Here is a 20,709-nt window from a genome sequence, read left to right on the forward strand (position 1 = left end):
TTCAATATTATGTGCGTATCTCATTAAGGTGGAGTGTGTTAAGTGTATCCAGATGATTCAGGAAATTCAAGTCTTTACGATTATACATTACGTGAACAAGATGCCCCACAGTTACTAAGGGAAATAATGTCAATATTGAACTCCATGACTTACTGTTGAATCACATGACGTAACTGTTTTCTGAATGATGTCACTTAGCGATGAATGACGATCTCGTTACTGAATGACTTTACGGTGAAAAATGTAACACCCAGCTTACCCACGTCATCTTAAGTTTCAAGTTCATATTCAACTTTAAAAAACAAATAAATAACATTGATAGGAGTAAACATGAAGTATAACAGTACAGGTACATTGTGTAAGGTGAAGCGCAGAAGCGTTTACAGCGCCCAACAGGGAAGCATGCTAAGTTCATGCTTGCCTTTATGTCTCATGAGTTAAGGGCTTAGAAGCCTGAAGAGTCAAGGGCGTAGAAGCCTGAAGAGTCAGTGGTTTATGTTCTCAAGTTATTGGAAGCTCCAACAACTTGTCCCTGAATACGAATTCGCAACTTTCGACTTACACCAGGTACCTACTTTACTGCTAGGTGAACAGGGACTAATGGGGGCTAGGAAGTAAGTCCAAACAACTTCCACCGGCCCGGGAATCGAACCCGGGACATCTCGCTTGCGAGGCAAGAACGGTACCGCTTCTACCACCGATCCCCCCAGTACAGGTAAAGTAATTCCCAAATGTTGACAGTATCATAGACGCGGTGCCTTCACCTGGACATAAGAGAGACCTAGCCTAAAATCTTACTGTTGGGGTCACCGAGTGTTGTGGTCATCTTTAAAACAACATATAATAAAATAATAAATCAGGATTTTTTCCCCATTAGGTTCTCAGTCCCACTAACTCCCTAACATCCCCATTATATTCTCCAGCTCTCAGAAAATGAACCACTTTTACATAAGGCTCTTAGATTCTCCTTAAAGCCTTATATAAACACTATAATAATATAATAAATACTATTTGTAAGAATAAGCCAATACTCCGTCACCCGCCATAGTAACTTACAGGGCAGTTATTTATATTCTCACTCATTATTGTTTGCACGGACGACTCAGAATATTTACTAACAAATTCTCAGCACGCCAATACAAACATCGTCATACACTTCCTTCAGGATATCAAAACTAAAGTAAAACATTTGGTTAAGGAAGAACCGGTTTTTGCTTCGTCGCCCTCAATGATATTATATATATTTAACATAATCTGGGAAACAAAATGTTGACGCCACTAGTCACCTATAAACAGCATGTACTGATAACTTCCTCAGTATGACACGATATAACATAAAGGTAAAATTGTTGACAAGAGTTTTTAACCCAGACAAGAGACCAGACGTAAGTTACACCCAGTTTTACGAGTGACGAACCACGAGCGGCTACACCTGTCATGTTTGGTGAGTTAGCGTCACTACTCACCCCTGACTGAGAATCTTGGACCACTATCTCGGAAATTTGTACGTTAAATCATCCCCTAATGGTGATCTGAGGATAGTTCTAAATGGCTTATTGGAACTAGAATGCAGAAATAGTCGCATTGATAGAGACTCAACCATAAAAAGTACGCTCTCTTATTTACAGAAGAAAAAACTAACGCAATAACCTTTAAAAATCAGGACCACAGTGGAATTTAAGAAACGAATCCTATACACCAGCAGGCGGATGTGACTCAATGTTTAATAAATTCGTGACTGCGGTGGTCTTGTTTACTGAGTGTCATCATCTTGTCTTGTGTGATGGCGAGGGTGACTTTATTGACGTTGATCGCAGAAAAAATAATGGTAATATTTATCAAGGTTTATTGCTAGAAGAAGTATTGGTAACAGTGTTAGTATAGGTAATGGTGAGAATTATAACACTAGTATTAGGTGAAGCAGTAGTTACGTGAATAAAGGAAACCTCATTATTTCCCATACATTTCTTGATCTTTGTCATATAAAAATTAGGTATGTTTTTTGTTTTTTTTGTTTTTTACATATTGCAGATAAATTACCACTCTCTCTCTCTCTCTCTCTCTCTCTCCTATATCTAGCCATTGTTCTCGCTCCCTCCCCTCCCCTTTAACCTCTATATATCCTACCAAGGCAATCATTTCTCTCACGTTTTTTGCTCCTTAGCCCCAGGCGTAAAGTTCCCCAACCATCCCATAAGTCTCATTAACACAGTCAAATCCTGCAGTTGGAGTTGGTCGTGATGGTGGAAGGGGGATGTGGTAGAGTATTGGGGCTTGTATTGTGGGAAAAGCCCAGACCAACTAGGTCATTTGAGGTCAGGTTGCTGTCCGGTGCGGTCGGGTAGAGGGAAATCCACTCAGACCGTTCAGGAAGACCCGAAAGAGGGATGTAAGTGTGGATATACAATTGTAGCTTCGGGTCACGTACAGCTATACCTTACTGCTCTATTACAGGTACCTAACCTAACCTAACCTAACCTAATCTACAGGTATACTGGTACCTTACTGATCACGTGTGGTGTAAAATTGTTTATCTTCCATCCGAGTATTTCTGTCTCTCTCTGTCTATATGATTTACCTGTAAGTCTATTTATTAATTAATCTATCTATCTATCTAACCATCCATCTATCTATCTATCTATCTAGCCGTCTATCTAGCCATCTATCTATCTATCTATCTATCCATCCACCATCTTCTTAGGCGAAAGCTAAAGAATTTTTATCATCCAAGACAATACAAAGTCGCTCCCATCTGCTTGGGTTACAACACTGGAGGTTCTTCACCGCGGAGAGTGGCTCTTACGGTCAGGCGTGATTAGTGTCATTTTTAACGGTCAGATATAAACAAAACACAATATAAGCAACTTTCCTGCCAGTGTCTTATGGTAAACTCCTCGGATCACCTGTAGATTAGCCATCAGATTAAACACCCTAACACTACCTGGTGGATGGGAGGGTGTTAGGTTAGGTTAGATTAGGTTAACGTTAAAGTGGTTAATTTTAAGGTGAAGCAGGGGGAGTAATTCTCAAGTGATCCAACTCTTTTCCTAGTTGGGAATCCATTGATCTTTTTGTGTTTATTTTTTGTATATATATTCAGCCGCTTTTAGCATCGGCATATTTTCAAACTTATTATGAAGACAGCACTGAAAATTCACTAATTTGTGTCATAATCATAACACAGGCACTGACCTCAAACCAACAGGCCAGTGAGATGGGTGTGGGGGATAGAGATTACGTCAGGGGGGTGTGAGGGAATCCCAGATCTAACCCTGGTATAGGTTGAGGATCACTCCACAGGTCTCCATGGTCTGCTGGTTATTGGTATCTGCACTTACTTTATCTTCCTCAAAAACATTACTCTGTGTTTGGACTACAGCCACACTCTAGACTACACACACACACACACTCTGGACTACACACACACACACACACTCTGGACTCACACTCTAGACTACACACACACACACACTCTGGACTACACACACACACACACACTCTGGACTACACACACACACACTCTAGACTACACACACACACACTCTGGACTACACCCACACCCTGGACTACACACTCTGGACTACACACACACACCCTGGACTACACACTCTGGACTACACACAAACACTCTGGACTACACCCACACCCTGGACTACACACTCTGGACTACACACACCCTGGACTACACACACACACACCCTGGACTACACACCCACACACCCTGGACTACACACACACACACACCTGGACTACACACACACACACACACCCTGGACTACACACACACACACACACACACTGGACTACACACACACCCGGACATTTAAAAAGATAAGTTCTGTATCTAAGGTGTAAGGCTAAAAAAGATGATATTGTTTTGGTTGTAGAAGTTTCAATCAGACAGAAAAGTGGTTATCTCTATCGTACATATAACAACTTGTCTCAGTATATACAAAACACGATTAGAGTCCATAGAATATTCTCTCTCTCTCTCTCTCTCTCTCTCTCTCTCTCTCTCTCTCTCTCTCTCTCTCTCTCATCACAATATATGTTTCAACAATAACAAATCACAAAACATAAACATCGTAGACGCTTCAGCTCGGGTCTAAATCTCTAAGAGTGAGAGTCATACACACACACACACACGCACACACACACACACACACACACAGGTGCATTAACGAACTTACTGGACAAAGAAATAAAAATAAAAATATTGGAGAAGGTGTATCTTTGATGAACTAAATCTACGATCATTAGCAGAAACATTTATCTTACTCTCTCATTTTATTTATCATTTCTAACTTCATAATATGCAAGAGAAACCCTGTAACTAATACTGTATTCTGAACCCTGGACACAGAACTTGGCCCAACCTAACCCTTCTTTACCTTACCTAATTTAACCTAACCATAACATTTCTAGGATCGTTTAGTGGTGCTGCAGGAGGTACTTTTCTAATACTGTATGTCTTTCCGTTACAACATTTTCGTTCTAAAGCACAGTCTCCTACTGATTGGTGGATACTGTCTCTAAGCAACTTAAAACACTAGTATTAAAACGCTCTTGTTGGAGTTATTATCATCACTGTATATGTGTTAAAGGTGATAGCACTGTCATGTAATCCTAGTGAGGTATCGCCAAGAATAAACTCGGTGAAGCCCTGACGTGTCGTGAGAGAGTTAACAATGGCGAGGAGCTGTTGTGTAACACCTGAGGACGTGGGTCGGATTAAAGATCGAAACAAAATAATATACTTGTGTTCTTGATATAAAAACCGCGTAAAGACTGTATCTAAAAGTGAGTTTTGTACCTGGAGATAAATATACTTTATTAATTACGAGATGGAATTATGCGTCTAAAAGAAGTACAAGAAAGTCCCTCAGGTGGGGTCCAGCTTCAGTACTGTTATTCTTCACTTATCTTGACAATGGGAACTCTGTCAACACATGTTTTTCCTTCTGTATATAACTTGCAGGTCTTCTTATGTTGAGCACAAAAGCACTGCCTAATAATATCCTTAATGTTCATTTATCTTACTAGAGGCAGGAGTACAGGAGCTGGTGTCGGCACAGCCCCCGTAGGTGGCAGTTCTCTTGTTTCTCTCCCAGTACTTAAAAGTCGATAGCTGATAGTAAATAATGGCAGACACTTCAGCCATTAATCCCGTAATGCAACTTTAACACTCAGCAAAGTCACGGTCGACGAGGCTAACCTTAACCACCTTGACCTGAAGCCTAACCAGAATAAGAAAAAAAAACAATGACAATCCGATGTATTGTGTAAATTTTAGGCAGATAAAAGAGAGCTTCAGGATCTTCATGATGCATGTAAATGTTTCTGTTGTGTGTTGAGTATACAGATCACTATAAGCTGCGGACAATAATTAGACTAAAAATACAGTTTGTGAACATTATACGGGCTATAATTACTTAGATATTTATAAATAGCATTGATTTTTTTATTGTGTGCGTCCTATGTGGGTCCCTGGACTCATGGGGCACGTTCTTGAAATCAAATGAAAGATGATCTGCGAGTATAAATCGAGGAACCGGTCGACCAACCGCGGCGCCCTCTGGGGAGACCGGGAAAATCCAACATCCTGCTACCATTCAGCGCAGGGCGAGGGCTATATATAAGGCCGGGGAAGGAGTGCTGTTAAACACAGTGGACCTGCGGCTCTGGACAGAGGTAACGCACCACAGTAGTGAGTTTGTGGACCTGAATTTAAGGAACTTCGGCTGCTGATCTGTGAAACCTCAACAAACCATCGCCAGTAAGTCTCATCTTGTTTGGATAGCTTTTAGATTACTTCTGCAGAGTTACTCTCAGCTCCGCCTAAGACTGAAGCTTCCGCAATAGGTTTTTCACCATACATCTACATAAGTTACAAATAAGAGTATTATTAAATGCTAATACACCAAATTCAATAAAAATTCTCAAAATTACAGTGTCAGCTGATGACAAAACCATTAGAGTTTGTTTACAGCTGCTTTAAGTAACAACAAAAGGTCAAAATGGTGGCACCAAGTGAACTCTGCATGGGCATCTGTTTGGGTTTAGCATAATACCTGTGTCCGCATGTTTTATGTGAGAAATGTTCAGTATGATGTATGTAATGATGTATGTGTATGTGTGTGTGTGTGTGTGTGTGTGTGTGTGTGTGTGTGTATGTGTGTGTGTGTGTGTGTGTGTGTGTGTGTATGTATGTGTGTGTGTGTGTGTGTGTATGTATGTGTGTGTGTGTGTGTGTGTGTGTGTGTGTGTGTGTGTGTGTGTGTGTGTGTGTGTGTGTGTATGTGTGTGTGTGTGTGTATGTGTGTGTGTGTGTGTGTATGTATGTGTGTGTGTGTGTATGTATGTGTGTGTGTGTGTGTGTGTGTGTGTGTGTGTGTGTGTAAAACCATAAATTTCATTGCATTACACGGTTGAAGAAATTGAATATGCAGTCTCCTCATGCAGAGAAGAACGTCCCAAGGGATGGAAGGAGGGGCGGAGAGGTTCTCCATCAACCCCCTCCCCTCCTCGCCCCGCCCCTCCCCTTCCTTTCCAGCCCCGCCCCGCTCCCACCACACCACCTCGGCCTCTGATCTCATTTTGGGGTGATGATTTAAATCGTAATCGATTTCCTCACGAAACGCACAACCTTAAGTTTGAAGAATGTCGAGTCTTAGCTGGTCCTTAGCGGGTGCGGGATTGTGTAATGGTTTTGCACCTGGTATTAATGCATCTATTGTTTATTATCGTTATATTTATTATTATTATTATTATTATTTTTATTATTATTGTTATTATCATTATTATTATTATTATTATTATCAAAATTGTATAAAAAATAGAACGATAAGTTTATGAGATTTAAAATATTAAAATGGGTGTAAACTATATTTATAATTTCTCTGTTTTTCTCCAGTGCGCGTGTCTATGGTCGTCATGGTGGGGCTAGTGGGGGTCTGTTGCGCCCACTGGCCAGCCAAGAAGACCTACTCGTACAGCGGAGGGTCCAGGAGATCGTCAGCGGCATCGTCAGCAGCGTCGTCAGCAGCGTCATCTTCCAGCTCCTCCTCATTTAGTTCTGCTGGATCCGGTGCTTTAGCAGGGTGGGTGGCTGACATACATACATACAAATTACATGTACTTACAGTCTAGTAAATACAACGGTTGATTTTTCTCTTATTGGCAGACATTTTTAGGTAGAGCCAAATGAAGACAATCCTCAGTTACAGACCTCGTAAGTCTCTGAGAAGATACCCGGCTAAGGTGCACATAATAGGTTCAGAATCCTTAGTGTTGATGTCAAGTAATACTCGCATTTAATACAGACTTAAACGAGGGAGTTTCAGTTTGGGGGGGTGAGGTGCCGACCACTGGGGACAACCACAAAATTTCACCTTGTGGGCACTACTAGGGTGCAAGTGCGTCGCCATGCCAACTTTGAGCAGACAAACAAACAGACACTGTGATTTACGCATGTAGTACTATTCTAAAAGAAACTTAATAGACACTTTCTACTTAGCGATAATAAAATGTCTTTTCTTCTAAAAGTATTTTATAAATATTCACTTCATATTAATATAGTGAATACAGTTGTGTCGTTAAAATAATCGTTTAATATTCGTTCATAAATATTTTGTCTCCCCTTCACATTTGTTTATTTTCTTTACTCTGTTCTTTTTACAGATCTGGTGGTAAAGGCTCTGGCAGTCATGGTTCCGCAGGCGGCTTAGGGTCTGGTGGTTCAGGAGGCCTTGGGTCCTCAGGCGGCTTCGGTGCTGGTGGTTCAGGAGGCCTTGGGTCCTCGGGCGCCTTCGGGTCTGGTGGTTCAGGAGGCCTTGGGTCCTCAGGCGGCTTCGGTGCTGGTGGTTCAGGAGGCCTTGGGTCCTCGGGCGCCTTCGGTTCTGGTAGTTCAGGAGGCCATGGGTCGTCAGGCGCCTTCGGTTCTAGTGGTTCAGGAGGCCTTGGGTCCTCAGGCGCCTCCGGTTCTAGTGGTTCAGGAGGCCTTGGGTCCTCAGGCGCCTTCGGTTCTAGTGGTTCAAAAGGCCATGGGTCTTCAGGCAGCTTCGGTTCTGTGTAGTTCAGGAGGCCTTGGGTCTGCAGGCCTTCGGTTCTGGTAGTTCAGGAGGCCTTGGGTCTGCAGGCGGCTTCTTCTGGTAGTTCAGGAGGCCATGGGTCTTCAGGCGGCTTCGGTTCTGGTAGTTCAGGAGGCCATGGGTCTTCAGGCGGCTTCTGGTTCTGGTAGTTCAGGAGGCCTTGGGTCGTCAGGCGGCTTCGGTTCTGGTAGTTCAGGAGGCCATGGGGTCGTCAGGCGGCTTCGGTTCTGGTAGTTCAGGAGGCCTAGGCGGCTTCTGGTTCTGGTAGTTCAGGAGGCCTTGGGTCTTCAGGCGCTTCGGTTCAGGAGGCCTTGGGTCTTCCAGGCGGCTTCAGTTCTGGTAGTTCAGGAGGCCATGGGTCGTCAGGCGCCTCCGGTTCTAGTGGTTCAGGAGGCCTTGGGTCCTCAGGCGCCTCCGGTTCCTGTGTGGTTCAGGAGGCCTTGGGTCCTCAGGCGCCTACGGTTCTGGTAGTTCAGGAGGCCATGGGTCGTCAGGCGGCTTTGGCTTAGTTCAGGAGGCCATGGGTCGTCAGGCGGCTTGGTTCTGGTAGTTCAGGAGGCCATGGTCGTCAGGCGGCTTCGGTTCTGTAGTTCAGGAGGCCTTGGGTCTTCAGGCGGCTTCGGTTCTGGTAGTTCAGGAGGCCTTGGGTCCTCAGGAGCCTTCGGTTCTGGTAGTTCAGGAGGCCATGGGTCCGCCTCCGGTTCTAGTGTTCAGGAGGCCTTGGGTCCTCAGGCTTCGGTTCTGGTAGTTCAGGAGGCCGGGTCGTCAGGCGGCTTTGGTTCTGGTAGTTCCAGGAGGCCATGGGGTCGTCAGGCGCCTTTCTAGTGGTTCAGGGAGGCCTTGGGTCCTCAGGCGGCTTCGGTTCTGTAGTTCAGGAGGCTTTGGGTCTTCAGGCGGCTTGGTTCTGGTAGTTCAGGAGGCCTTGGGTCTTCAGGCGGCTTTGGGTTCTGGTAGTTCAGGAGGCCATGGGTCGTCAGGCGCCTCCGGTTCTAGTGGTTCAGGAGGCCTTGGGTCCTCAGGCGCCTTCGGTTCTAGTGGTTCAGGAGGCCTTGGGTCCTCAGGCGCCTCCGGTTCTAGTGGTTCAGGAGGCTTTGGGTCCTCAGGCGCCTACGGTTCTGGAGGTTCTGGAAGCCATGGGTCCTCAGGAGGTCGTGGTTCCTCAGGGTTTGCGGGACTCTTCCCTTCTGGTGGCTCCAAAGGCCGTGGATCAGCTGGTTCTGGAGGCCGTGGATCATCGGGAAGCTTTGCGTCCGGTGGCTCTGGAGGTTTTGGTAGTAGTAGTGCTGGAAGCCATGCATCGGCTGGCAGTTTCAGTTCTGCCTCCGCCTCCGCCAGCTCATCCAAAGGTATGACTATGAACTTAGGACTTAAGGTTAAAAAATAAGTTAACTGTCTAGCTGATTGAATACTGAATTATGTGATGAATATAATGCTATAGGTCACTGTTTCAATATATATATATATATATATATATATATATATATATATATATATATATATATATATATATATATATATATATATATATATAATTTTTTATTTTTTATTATTTTTTTTTTTTATTTATGCGTGTATCTCCTTCTTAAAGTGCGTCCTCGACCATCCAGTGGTGGAAGTTATTATGGTAAGTGAGTGCACCAACGGCAACGCCTGCAGCTGGTCTGGAGAGTACTACCCCAGCATATTCAACCCTCAGCAGACGTTAGATGGCTACGGTGAAACAGCGGTAAACATAACGGAAAATGTTGCGGTGAAAGATTGGATATTTTTGCTAGAGTTTAACGTTACCCTTGGCAAATTTTGGAGTAATTCGTTCTTTAATACCTGCTGCCTATGGCATAGCCGGTGAAGGGTTTCTAATATATAAAACTGAGTATATCATGTAAACCATGTTCACTTGTTTAAAAGCAGAAGACAACATTTTGGCGTCCAAATTTGCTTAGTGCCAGTTCATCTCTGTACTTGTGAAGTGGAAATACATGTATAAACCTTTTAGTCTTACAGTGAAAAGGAGAAGCTTTGATATTAATTATTTAAATAAAATTACTGTTTGAAATAGTGTGTGTAAGTCAACTTCCATCATCCTTCCTCTCCACACTGGGCTCCCTCACTCCCACGGGTGTTCCAACATAGTTTAAGCCTTGCAATATGTATTGCCAATAATCAAAATATTTTCGTGTTCGCATAATTAGTCTCTGTTATTATTATTATTTTTCTCATTATTATTTAGCCACTCAAAACTCTTATTGTTACACTGAATTAAGTGTTCGAACCCAGCAATATTTGGAAAGAAAATTAATCTTTAGAGAATAAACAGTCGGTTTTACCCAAAGGGAAACAAAATATTCTAAGGTACTGCAGTAAACAATCTATGAACAAGACTGCTACATCGTGCATCTTCTCAATGAGATAAGAACAAAATTGGACTGAATGTAAGTGGTTCATTAATGTTAAGACTATTGCAAAACTATGTCTATAAATGAGGATAAACATGACAAAACAGATATTACTTTCACACACACACACGCACGCACACACACACACACACACATACACACACACACACACACATATATATATATATTTCATGTAAATCCACAATGAAAACGTGGATAAGATAAATCTTGATAAAATCACACGGGAAAATGGAAACAACGGACCCACAAAATAACTATCATACATCCAGATCAAAGGAAACATAAGGTAACAACATAAGTATAATATCAGAACAGCATCTGAAAGCAGTGCCTTGTTCGTTCATGTTAGGAATAATAATCATCCCATTGCTTGGGAAAAAAGCTTAGAAGTATTTAAATCATCTTGTGTCACAGAAAGACTTCTGGTTGAAGCTAGTTTGATTAAGGAATTAAAATCAATAAACCTTAGTGATGGTCAGTTCAAAACTGATAATATGTTACATAAATTTATTTGTCAGTGGCCCAAGGTTAAAAATGCTTTGAAAACCTTTGATCTAGATGTATGATAGTTATTTTGTGGGTCCCTTATTTTTGACCTGACCTGACTAGTCACGTCACCCCCCTTCTCTTAAGCTCCTCTACGTGTGTGTTGGTGTGGGGATTAGTGGATGACATCATTATGACCTGACCTCATGTTTTTAAGGTCACCCTGTATATTTAAGCCTCTCTCTGTCCATGTAATCCAGTTGCCTCTGAAGATGTCTCGAAAGCTAAAGATGTTTCCAATAAGACCCTCCGTTGTTTCCATTTTCCCGTGTGATTTTATCAAGACATCATATATATATATATATATATATATATATATATATATATATATATATATATATATATATATATATATATATATATATATATATACAAGTGTGTGTGTAGTCTCCTCCCTCTCCCCTTCCCCCCAACATTACCGAGTCCAGCAAGAGAAGTACCATATACGGTTTTGTTTACAGGTAACTCAAGTATCTCAAATATACAATATTATGACCGCTAAAACTATTCGCGGATTTGACAATTCGCGGGAGTCTGCGAAACCCTGAGAATAGCAAAGGCCAATTTTAGTAGTATGAGGATTAATTATAAGCAACTAACTATTGATGCATGTTTAACTACCCTTTCCATATCTGATATCTACTAAAATTGCTTTAATACAAAACACCAAACATGTGGTCATGAGGATAGAACCAAGATAGGACTCAGGGTTGGGTCTCTATTCCATGACCCTCTGGCTCTTCCTGGCGTGGTCAGCGTTCCTCAAACAGACCACACTTCTGAATAAACAATACTACAAAAAAACTTTCCTTTCACACTAAATCAACATTTTCGTTACTTCCGAAACAGATACTTAAGTGTGTGTGTGTGTGTGCACAGGGTGGTGTAATGTGTCTAGTGTAGCAGCATTATGTTAGTGTTAAGGTGTAATCACTGCTTGCTTCCTCTCGCTTTCAGTTACGACCACTAGCTAGCCCTCGTGGTGAACAGGGAAGCAACGTGCATAAGTCTTCCCCTGACAGTACACAGCCTCTTCACCATCAAGACTCCTTCTGTCCTCCTCGTGGCAACATACGGTAACTGGGTGCCTCGTAGGCCCAGGCTAGACCAGCAGGGGATCTCGGAGCAACAGTGGGCCCCAGAGGGATGGTGCATAGGCCCGCTGGCATGTGGACACGCCCTGGCGCCTACCAACCATTGCCTTGCTGCCTTGCGGATTAATCTTGGTAGGCACAAGGCTACGGGAGTAAACCCCAAACAAAATATCTGTGGTGGAGCCCGCAACAAGCAGACACACTTACAGAGCCCCAGTAAGACCCCAATGGCAGTATAGGCAGAAGAGGTGACCAACATGGGAAACCAAAGACTACACCAGCTGATGAAGGGAATGCAAGATGGACAGGCTACTAATGCGAAACCCAACAAACTGGGCTATCGGCAGTCCATTGCATTTCTCCCTTTCCTCAGTCGTTGCAAAACTTTTACCAATGGATCAGGAAAGGAGAGAGTCAAGATGTGTGGTTACAGCCTGTGCTCCTGCCTCACCACTTAAATCAACTCACGGGCAGCCATCATCCAGCTCACCGCACTTCTCATCATCATCAAAACCCCTATATCACCAAAAGTTCTATGATGATGGATGAGTGGCGACGGGGACAGGCAGAGATGACTGGCGGGAGTCTCTATTCACAACTCTGCACAAGGGCGGCATAAATAAGATGCACTGGGACCTACGCAGAAGTGCAATCCGGTCCTGTCTGTGCGACTGAGCAGCCCTTTCGAGGAGCTTCTCTGCTCACCCCACAAGGGGAGGGGCTAGAAAAGGTGCCCTAAACATAGCCTGCCTAAAGAACCAACCTGACTGAAAAACTGCACCCAGTAAGATCATCCTTTTGCGGTCGAAAACACAATTATAATCACAGATCAAAACAAAAACAAACTATACAACCTCTTATGGTCACTGCATGGAATATCAGGACAATTCTGGATACTGTCACAAATGAGCGTCCTGGAAGAAAACCGCCCTTGTGGCTAAAGAGCTGGTTAGGTATAACATAGACATACTGTAGCAGCCATTAGTGAGTCCCGGCTCCTAGACGAGGGTCGACTCACAGAACGGGGGTCTAGCTATACCTTTTTTTCTGGAAGGGTAAGCCTGCTGCAGAGAAAAACCGCATTTATGGAGATGGCTTTCCTGTCTTCCAATGTATCCTCGATAGGCTAACTAAAATCCCTGTTGGGGTCAACAAGCGCCTCATAACACTCCAAGTCCCACTGAATAACTCACGTCATGCCTTCTTCATCAGTGCATACGCCCCAACACTGGATGCAGAGAATGGCATCATCAAGGAGGCCTTTTATGCTGATCTTGACAGAGTGCGAACCTTTATCCCAAGAGATGATAAGGATGTGCTCCTAGATGACTTCAATGACAGAGTTGGCAGAGATGCTAACAAATGGCAGGGAATTATAGGAAGGAATGGACTAGGCAAGAGTAATCCCTACGGCCTGCTCCTCCTCAGCAAGTGTACTGCACACAACTTCACGATCACCAATACCCTGTTCAGGCAGGACGACAAGTTCAAGGGTTCGTGGCAACACTCACGATCCAAACACTGGCATCTCATTGACTACATCATTGTCAGAGAAAGAGATCGCCGAGATATCCTCATCACCCGTGCCATGCGTGGCTCAAACCACTGTGACACCGATCATTGCCTAGTCCGAGCCAAACTCTCACTTCACATTGTCCCAAAATGGCGAAGGCAACAAGCCTCCAGAAGAGGCTTTAACACTGAGCGTCTGGAGGATCCAGCGGTAGTACATGCTTTCAGAGAGCAGCTCGAACATGGGCTGATAAACAACCGGAGAACAAACAACCCAAATCCCAGTGCTGAATGGGGTATTCTCGACACTGTCATGACAAAAACCTGCAGAGAGACCCTCGGCCAGATCCAAATCAACATACTCATAGATGATAAACGTTCTACTTTAACTGACTGGCAGAACAACCCTCAGTCTCGGATCAAAGCTGATACCTTTCGCAAGAAGAAAGCAGCGGCCCAGCATGAACTTTTCGATCTAAATAATGACTGGACTTGCAGGTCAACACAAAATGCACGAATTTTTCAATTCCACCAAAACATTTTATGGGCCAATCACTCATGCCACACCCCCCCTCCCCCCCTGCGCTCATTCGATGGTAACTCTCTAATTAAAGACGAAGAAGACATCCTTCTGCACTGGAAAGAGCACTACCATTCACTACTCAACCGAAACACCGATGTGGATGTCCTGTCAACCCAGCAGTTCCCTCAGCATCCAGAGTTAGCCCACCTCAGCTAATCTCCATCCCTGGATGAGGTAGCTACTGCCATCAAACATATGAAAAATAACAAAGCCTCAAGGTCTGATGGAATCCCAGCCGAGGTGCATAAAGCGGGAGGAACTCTGCTTACCAGCCGTCTCCAATCTCTCCTGGAGAATATATGAGAAAAGGAGGAAATCCCCCAAACTCTTAAAGACGTCTCCGTCGTCAATATTTATAAGCACAAGGGAGACCGGTCAGACTGTGGCAACTACTGCGGGACCTCGCTGCTGTCCGTAGTTGGCAAGAATATCACCCGAGTCTTCCTAAACAGACTTCTTCCTGAAACGGAAAACTTCCTTCCAGAATCTCAATGTGGCTTTAGAGTGGTGTCAAACTCATGGCCCGTGGGCCAAATGTAGCCCTTGGGATGGTCAGGTGTGGCCCGCGGGATGACGGTAAAATTTATCATCCCGTGAAATTATGAAAGAAATAGATATAATCATGTTTATTTAGTAAAATTAATTTTACATACTTAAGATCAGACAAACCCAAATGAGGTATTCTGCCAGGTAAGGCAATGTGTGTGGAGCTGTAAACTTCAATCCTGCAAATATGTGATATAGCACTTATGTTGGCCCTGAAAAGGGTAACTAAAATAAGAATTGGCCCTCGAAAGGTTTCGAGTTTGACACCACTGCTAGTTAGACCATCACATGGCACCACTGACATGATCTTTGCTGCCCGCCAGATACAGGAGAAGTGCAGAGAACAGCATCGTGACCTGTACATGGCCTTCATCGACCTTACCAAGGCCTTCGACTCGGACAACAGGGAAGCCCCCTGGCAGACCCTCAGCAGTTTTGGCTGCCCACCAAAATTCATTGCCATAGTGAGGCAACTCCACGATGACATGAACGGCAGTGTCCTGTACAATGGCACCCAGTCTGAGTTATTACCCATCCAGACGGGGGTAATATAAGGATGTATACTGACCTCAACTCTCTTTTTAATTTTCTTGGCTGCCTTCCTCAGTCATGCCAGTGCCAATTTAGCCAGCGGGGTGGACATCCAGTACTGGATGAAGGATATTTTCAACATAAGACGACTCCAGGCAGGAACAGGAGTGTCGGCATCTACCATTACTGAACTTCAGCATGCAGACGATCTCACCCTCGTCTCTCACACTGCGTGCGACTTACAGGAGATCCTGAACACCTATGCAGATGTGTATGCGCACTTCGGCCTTGAGATGATTGCACTTAAGACTTAGCATCTCTTACAACCAGCCACTTGTTCACCCACACCTCCACCATCCATCCAGCTTAACGGTACTACCCTCTCTAATGTTCCCACTTTCAGTATCTCATCGATGTCCACCATTGTGGACTTCGATGAAGAGATTCAACATCGGATCAGATGTGCATCTCAAGCCTTTGGCAGGCTCCATACCCATGTCTTCAGCTGTAGGGAGCTGAAATTATCTACAAAGTTGCATGTATATCGAGCAGTGGTCCTCCCCACCCTGCTATAAAGCAGCGAGACATCGTTCACATACAGGAGGCACCCCAAGGTATTTGAAAACTTTGACCAATGTAGCTGTGCTCCATCCTCCGAGTTCTATGGGAAGATAAGAGAACAAATGCCATTATTTTCGCTAACACCAATTATAGGAGCATCGAGGCTACCATTATCTATGAAAAACTATGTTGGACCGGCCATGTTACCCACATGGATGACAGTAGGCTGCCAAAGCAACTACTTTACAGTCACCTAACGAATAGTAAACGTAAATCTGGCAGGCAACTGAAAAGGCATAAGGATAGTTTTAAGACAAACCTGAAAAGTGCCAAATTGACCCCCTTACCTGGGAGACGATCACTCCATACCGTAACGCTTGGAGGAGCACCACACGAGGTGTCAACACTTTCGAGTTAGCCCAACTGCAAACCGAGGCAGACAAGAGCCAACGCCGGAAAGACGCTAGCGTCACCCCTCCTCCACTAGCTGTAGTCCTTAATAACTCATATCATTGTATCATAGCTGGATTCATCGTCATACTCGATTCCGAGTGACAGCAAAGTAGTAGTGGTAGTAGGCATCAGGATTTTTGATCCCATGGCCGCATGTCACCGTAACCTAGCTCTCGATGCTGCACACAGGAGGAACGAGAACCACAAGAGAAGGGCATATGGGGAGAGAATTCAAAACGTTGATCAAGGCAGCTTCATACGCTGATACGCCTCCTTACCGTTGGTGCGCCCCAAGTGAATCCTCTTACACTTCGTGACATTGAATTTCAGCAGCCATTTCTTCAACCATTCTTGGAGTTCACAGAGATCCTACTGCAGCTCTTCCGAGTCCGCATGGTTCTTCATTTCCCAAAATAACTTGGCGTCATTGGCAAACATTTGTATGGAGGAGTGTACAACGTCAGGTATGTCATTTATGAAACAAACAAACAACAGCGGGCCCAATACATTGCCCTGTGGTACCCTGCTTGTGATGGGTACGGACGATGATTTCGTGCCATTAATCACCACAAACTGCTTGCGGTCATGTAGAAAGTCTTCTATCCACGCTAGGACATTTCCCCGAATTCCGTACCCTTCCAGTTTGATTTTCAGCCTTTCGTAGGGTACACTGTCGAAAGCCTTGGCAAAATATAGGTATATATTGCCGATATTACCACCCCGTTCCAGAATATGGGTCGAAATATCCAATACCTTGAGCAATTGTGTTAAGCAGGAGCGTCCCGGCATAAAAACGTGTTGGCAATCCTTTATAAGATTGTTTCGTAGTAGATGTTCCATCGCGGCATCTCTGATAATACTCTCAAGTACTTTACATATTATGCTGGTCAGGCTCACCGGTCTATAGTTATTCGTGGAGTGACTATCGCCCTTATTGAAGATAGGACTCAAATAAGCCACTTTCCATTCACTGGGGACCTTTTGTTCATCCAGGCATCTACAAAACAGGATCTTCAGGGGCTCGGCAAGCTCGTTGCACAACTCCCTTAGCACTCTTGGGTGCACCATGTCAGGGCCGGAACTCTTATGGACTTTTAGCTTTGACAGTTTATTTCTAATGCCCTCGACTGTGAACACTGTGGGTCAGTGCTGTGTCGAACCGTCTGTCCTCAAACGCAGGAAGGTTAATCGCATCCTCTCTTGTGAATACCAAGGAAAAGAAGCTGTTCAATGCCTCAGCTTTATCCTGGTCAGAATCTGCGTAACTACCATCTTCAAGCCTCAGATCTGATACTCCTACTCGCGTTTTTAATTTCGACTTCGCATAGCGGTAAAACGCCTTTGGGTTTGATTTGACCTCGCTTGCAACCAGCCTCTGGAACTCCTTTTCAACCCTTCTACACTCTATCTTTGCTTGGTTTCTGGCTCTTGCATACATCCTCCTGTCCTGCTCATCGTTTGACCCAACCCACGTCTTGAATTTCTGGGTTTTCTTCTTAACTTTGTCGACCGCCGCGTGGTTCATGTGTATGGATCCCCTCGTATTCCTAGAGGCACTGGGTTTGGTCTTCGGTATATATTTATCGATCAAATGGGTCACTTTAATAAAGTTATGATATTCAGCGTAGTGTCTGCGTTCTTGTGCCTTAAAGAGTCAGGCCAGTTGATACTCCTCATCTCTTCCCTCATCCCGTTGTAATTTCCCTTGTAATATTTGCACCTTCGCCTGGCCTTATCTTGAACTTGGTAATAGTTAAATCTGAATGACAACACTATATGGTGACTGGTGTCAACTGGAGCAAGGTGTTCCAATTTGGCCACCATACCCTCCTCGTTTGTTATGATGAGGTCTAATGGCTTGGGTGTTTGCTCCCCTCTGTAATGTGTCGGGTCTCTAACATGTTGGAACAGAAAATTATCTCTCAGAGTTTCTACATAAAGAGTAGCAGGGTTATTCAAGTCATTTGGGGTGAACTCGTTTCTCCAGTCGATGTCGCCCATAGTTAATGTCCCTCATGATAAGGAGTTGGCTAGGGTTGAGCACCACTTGGATTCTTCATAAACATCCTCTCCTGTACCCTCGCCTGGCTGGCTCTACGGTCTTGCCTAGCATAGATAACAACAAGTTTCTTGAGAAAGGTTCATAAATGAGTCATATCCAGCAATACTGAACAAAACAACGGATACAGTAAACAATGCCGCCTGTCCATACACCATACAGACACTGTCTCGTGGAAACAACGCTAGCCTCCTGTCCTCTGGGTCGTTGTTCATTTTTTATCAAAAGAAAAGTTCAGTCTACAGTGTTTTGCACCCGTACAGGGGGACCTACTTTCACTTTCAACAAGGTTAGAACTTTCAGTGTATCTATTAATATTAAATCATTCGAACCTACGTCCATTACTGTAAAGATGATAGAGAAAAGTAGTCAGCTTTTTTGTAGCTTCTGGTGATTTAAGAAATACTACATATAAAGATAAATATATTTACAAATATGATACATTCTCCACCCCAAATTCAGACAATCTTATTCTTTAGCATACGTATAGAAATTTTAATAATGATAATAAATGTAATATTGCATTTTGAAAAGTTTAAATCGGTTTACCCATTAACTATCATGGTTAGTTTTCTATGGTGTAAAGTTTACAAGGTGAACTTTGGAAAATCTTCAGTCGTATGCAAACGTTATTACACGCAAATCCTTCAAGTATTCATTGTAACCAAAGACGTTCAATTATATCCGATGACATTAATTTAAATACAGTAATAAATTATAACATCAGCATCGATAAATTCCCTTAAATTAAAAAGAACGGCATTAACTGCGTGTTTACATCTGGCAGACGTAAAACCATCCGGGCACACTACGGCATTAAATCGTGTATGATAAATGATACAAACCGTGTCAGGTAGGTCAGGCTAGCTTTCTTTCTTTCATTTTGTATGTTTAAAAGTGCAGAGTCAAAGCAGGAAAATTAGAAGGCGTTAAGAAGAAAATACGTCAATTTAAGCTGTTGGGGTGAGTATGGGTATTCTCTATGTACTGAACAACTATACCTCGATACAAAGTCTAAAAACTAGGTGAGCAAGATATGTAAATACAGTAATATCTTTTGTATATTCAAGTCCTATGTCCCTCAGATGATGGTTGTTTTGTAAAATATCTTTTAAAGTGTTCGACGCTGCAGTATTGTATTGACATGGTACGGTTGCGGAAATGTGTTCCTACATCCCCTATGGTAACCTGTCTCCAAACGGCCAACCTACAGTATATGAGCTTTAGCAAGCCTATCCACCAATCACGTCCGTCATTACATGACCAATACCCATTCATTCATAAACAGTGATACTACGACTGCAACGTTGCCGCTTGGAGACACGGGTTGCCATAAGGGGTAGGAACACATTTCCGCAACTGTACCAGCTGACCACAGTGCACCTTTCCAACTACATTTGCATTACTTAATATCACATGTATACTGAACAATACCTGTGACTGGCTGTGAATGCGAGAAAATTCAGACGCTATCCTCCAACGATAATGATATGAGAAAGGAGAGACGATGCACATTCAGTCTGAGGTGGTGGAGCCTCCGGTTTATGTCCTATCATCCAAGGAGAACTGAAAAAAAAAAAATTCTTGGTGCATTGTTGTTGTTTTAATATACTTTTCTTCAATATATATGTAATCCAGTTGCCTCTGAAGATGTCTTGAATAAAGACGAAAGCTAAGGTGCTCCGTTGTTTCCCTTTTCCCGTGTGAGTTTATCAAGATATATATATATATATATATATATATATATATATATATATATATATATATATATATATATATATATATATATATATATGCAAGTAAATCACTGTAGGTGCGCGTGATCTAGGTATATGCTGATAACCACAAGGAAAGAAGAAAACACGAAGTTCCCGTTTTCGTGTAATTCACATCTTCAGGGGTGAGTACAGACTTTTTCTTTGTATTATATATATATATATATATATATATATATATATATATATATATATATATATTATTATATATATATATATATATATATATATATACACACACACACTTCAGATTTTAGAATGTGCCACCATATGGGTTCTGTTTTCTAAAAAAACCTCTTTGTGCATGCCGAATCTAATGCGTAAGTTACCTGTATATTAACGTTCAAGTAAAAGCTGCAATTTTATTTTATGTTTTCATTGTCTGGGACGGAGGCATTTGACCACTTTATCTTCAGAATGAAGTTGTTTCATGATAACGGTGAATGTTGATTGTTGGGAGATGATATTGACATACGCGAATCTCCATAACAGGACACCCCCTCCCGCCACTGCATCAGTACACCAGTAGCTGCAGTTCCTGA

At 43.2% G+C, this 20,709-nt stretch overlaps 1 protein-coding gene across 12 annotated transcripts; it reads left to right on the plus strand.

Moving 5' to 3' along the window:
• Positions 1-5,644: 5,644 nt before the first annotated feature.
• LOC121856668 (keratin, type I cytoskeletal 9-like) lies at positions 5,645-10,146 on the plus strand. 12 transcript variants are annotated; one of them, XM_042352334.1, is made up of 8 exons: positions 5,645-5,776; positions 6,914-7,100; positions 7,681-7,970; positions 8,178-8,229; positions 8,425-8,456; positions 8,663-8,772; positions 9,053-9,436; positions 9,679-10,146. In XM_042352334.1, coding segments are annotated over exons 1-8 (1,317 nt in total). In that variant the 5' UTR covers positions 5,645-5,775; the 3' UTR covers positions 9,940-10,146. The 12 variants fall into 12 exon arrangements, with proteins under 12 accessions (XP_042208268.1, XP_042208270.1, XP_042208272.1 ...); XM_042352336.1 differs by having other exon boundaries at positions 8,663-8,730; XM_042352338.1 differs by having other exon boundaries at positions 7,681-7,928.
• The last annotated feature ends 10,563 nt before the right edge of the window (positions 10,147-20,709 follow it).

This window comes from Homarus americanus, unplaced genomic scaffold, assembly GCF_018991925.1.
Source record: "Homarus americanus isolate GMGI-L3 unplaced genomic scaffold, GMGI_Hamer_2.0 scaffold23939, whole genome shotgun sequence".
NCBI lineage: Eukaryota > Metazoa > Arthropoda > Malacostraca > Decapoda > Nephropidae > Homarus > Homarus americanus.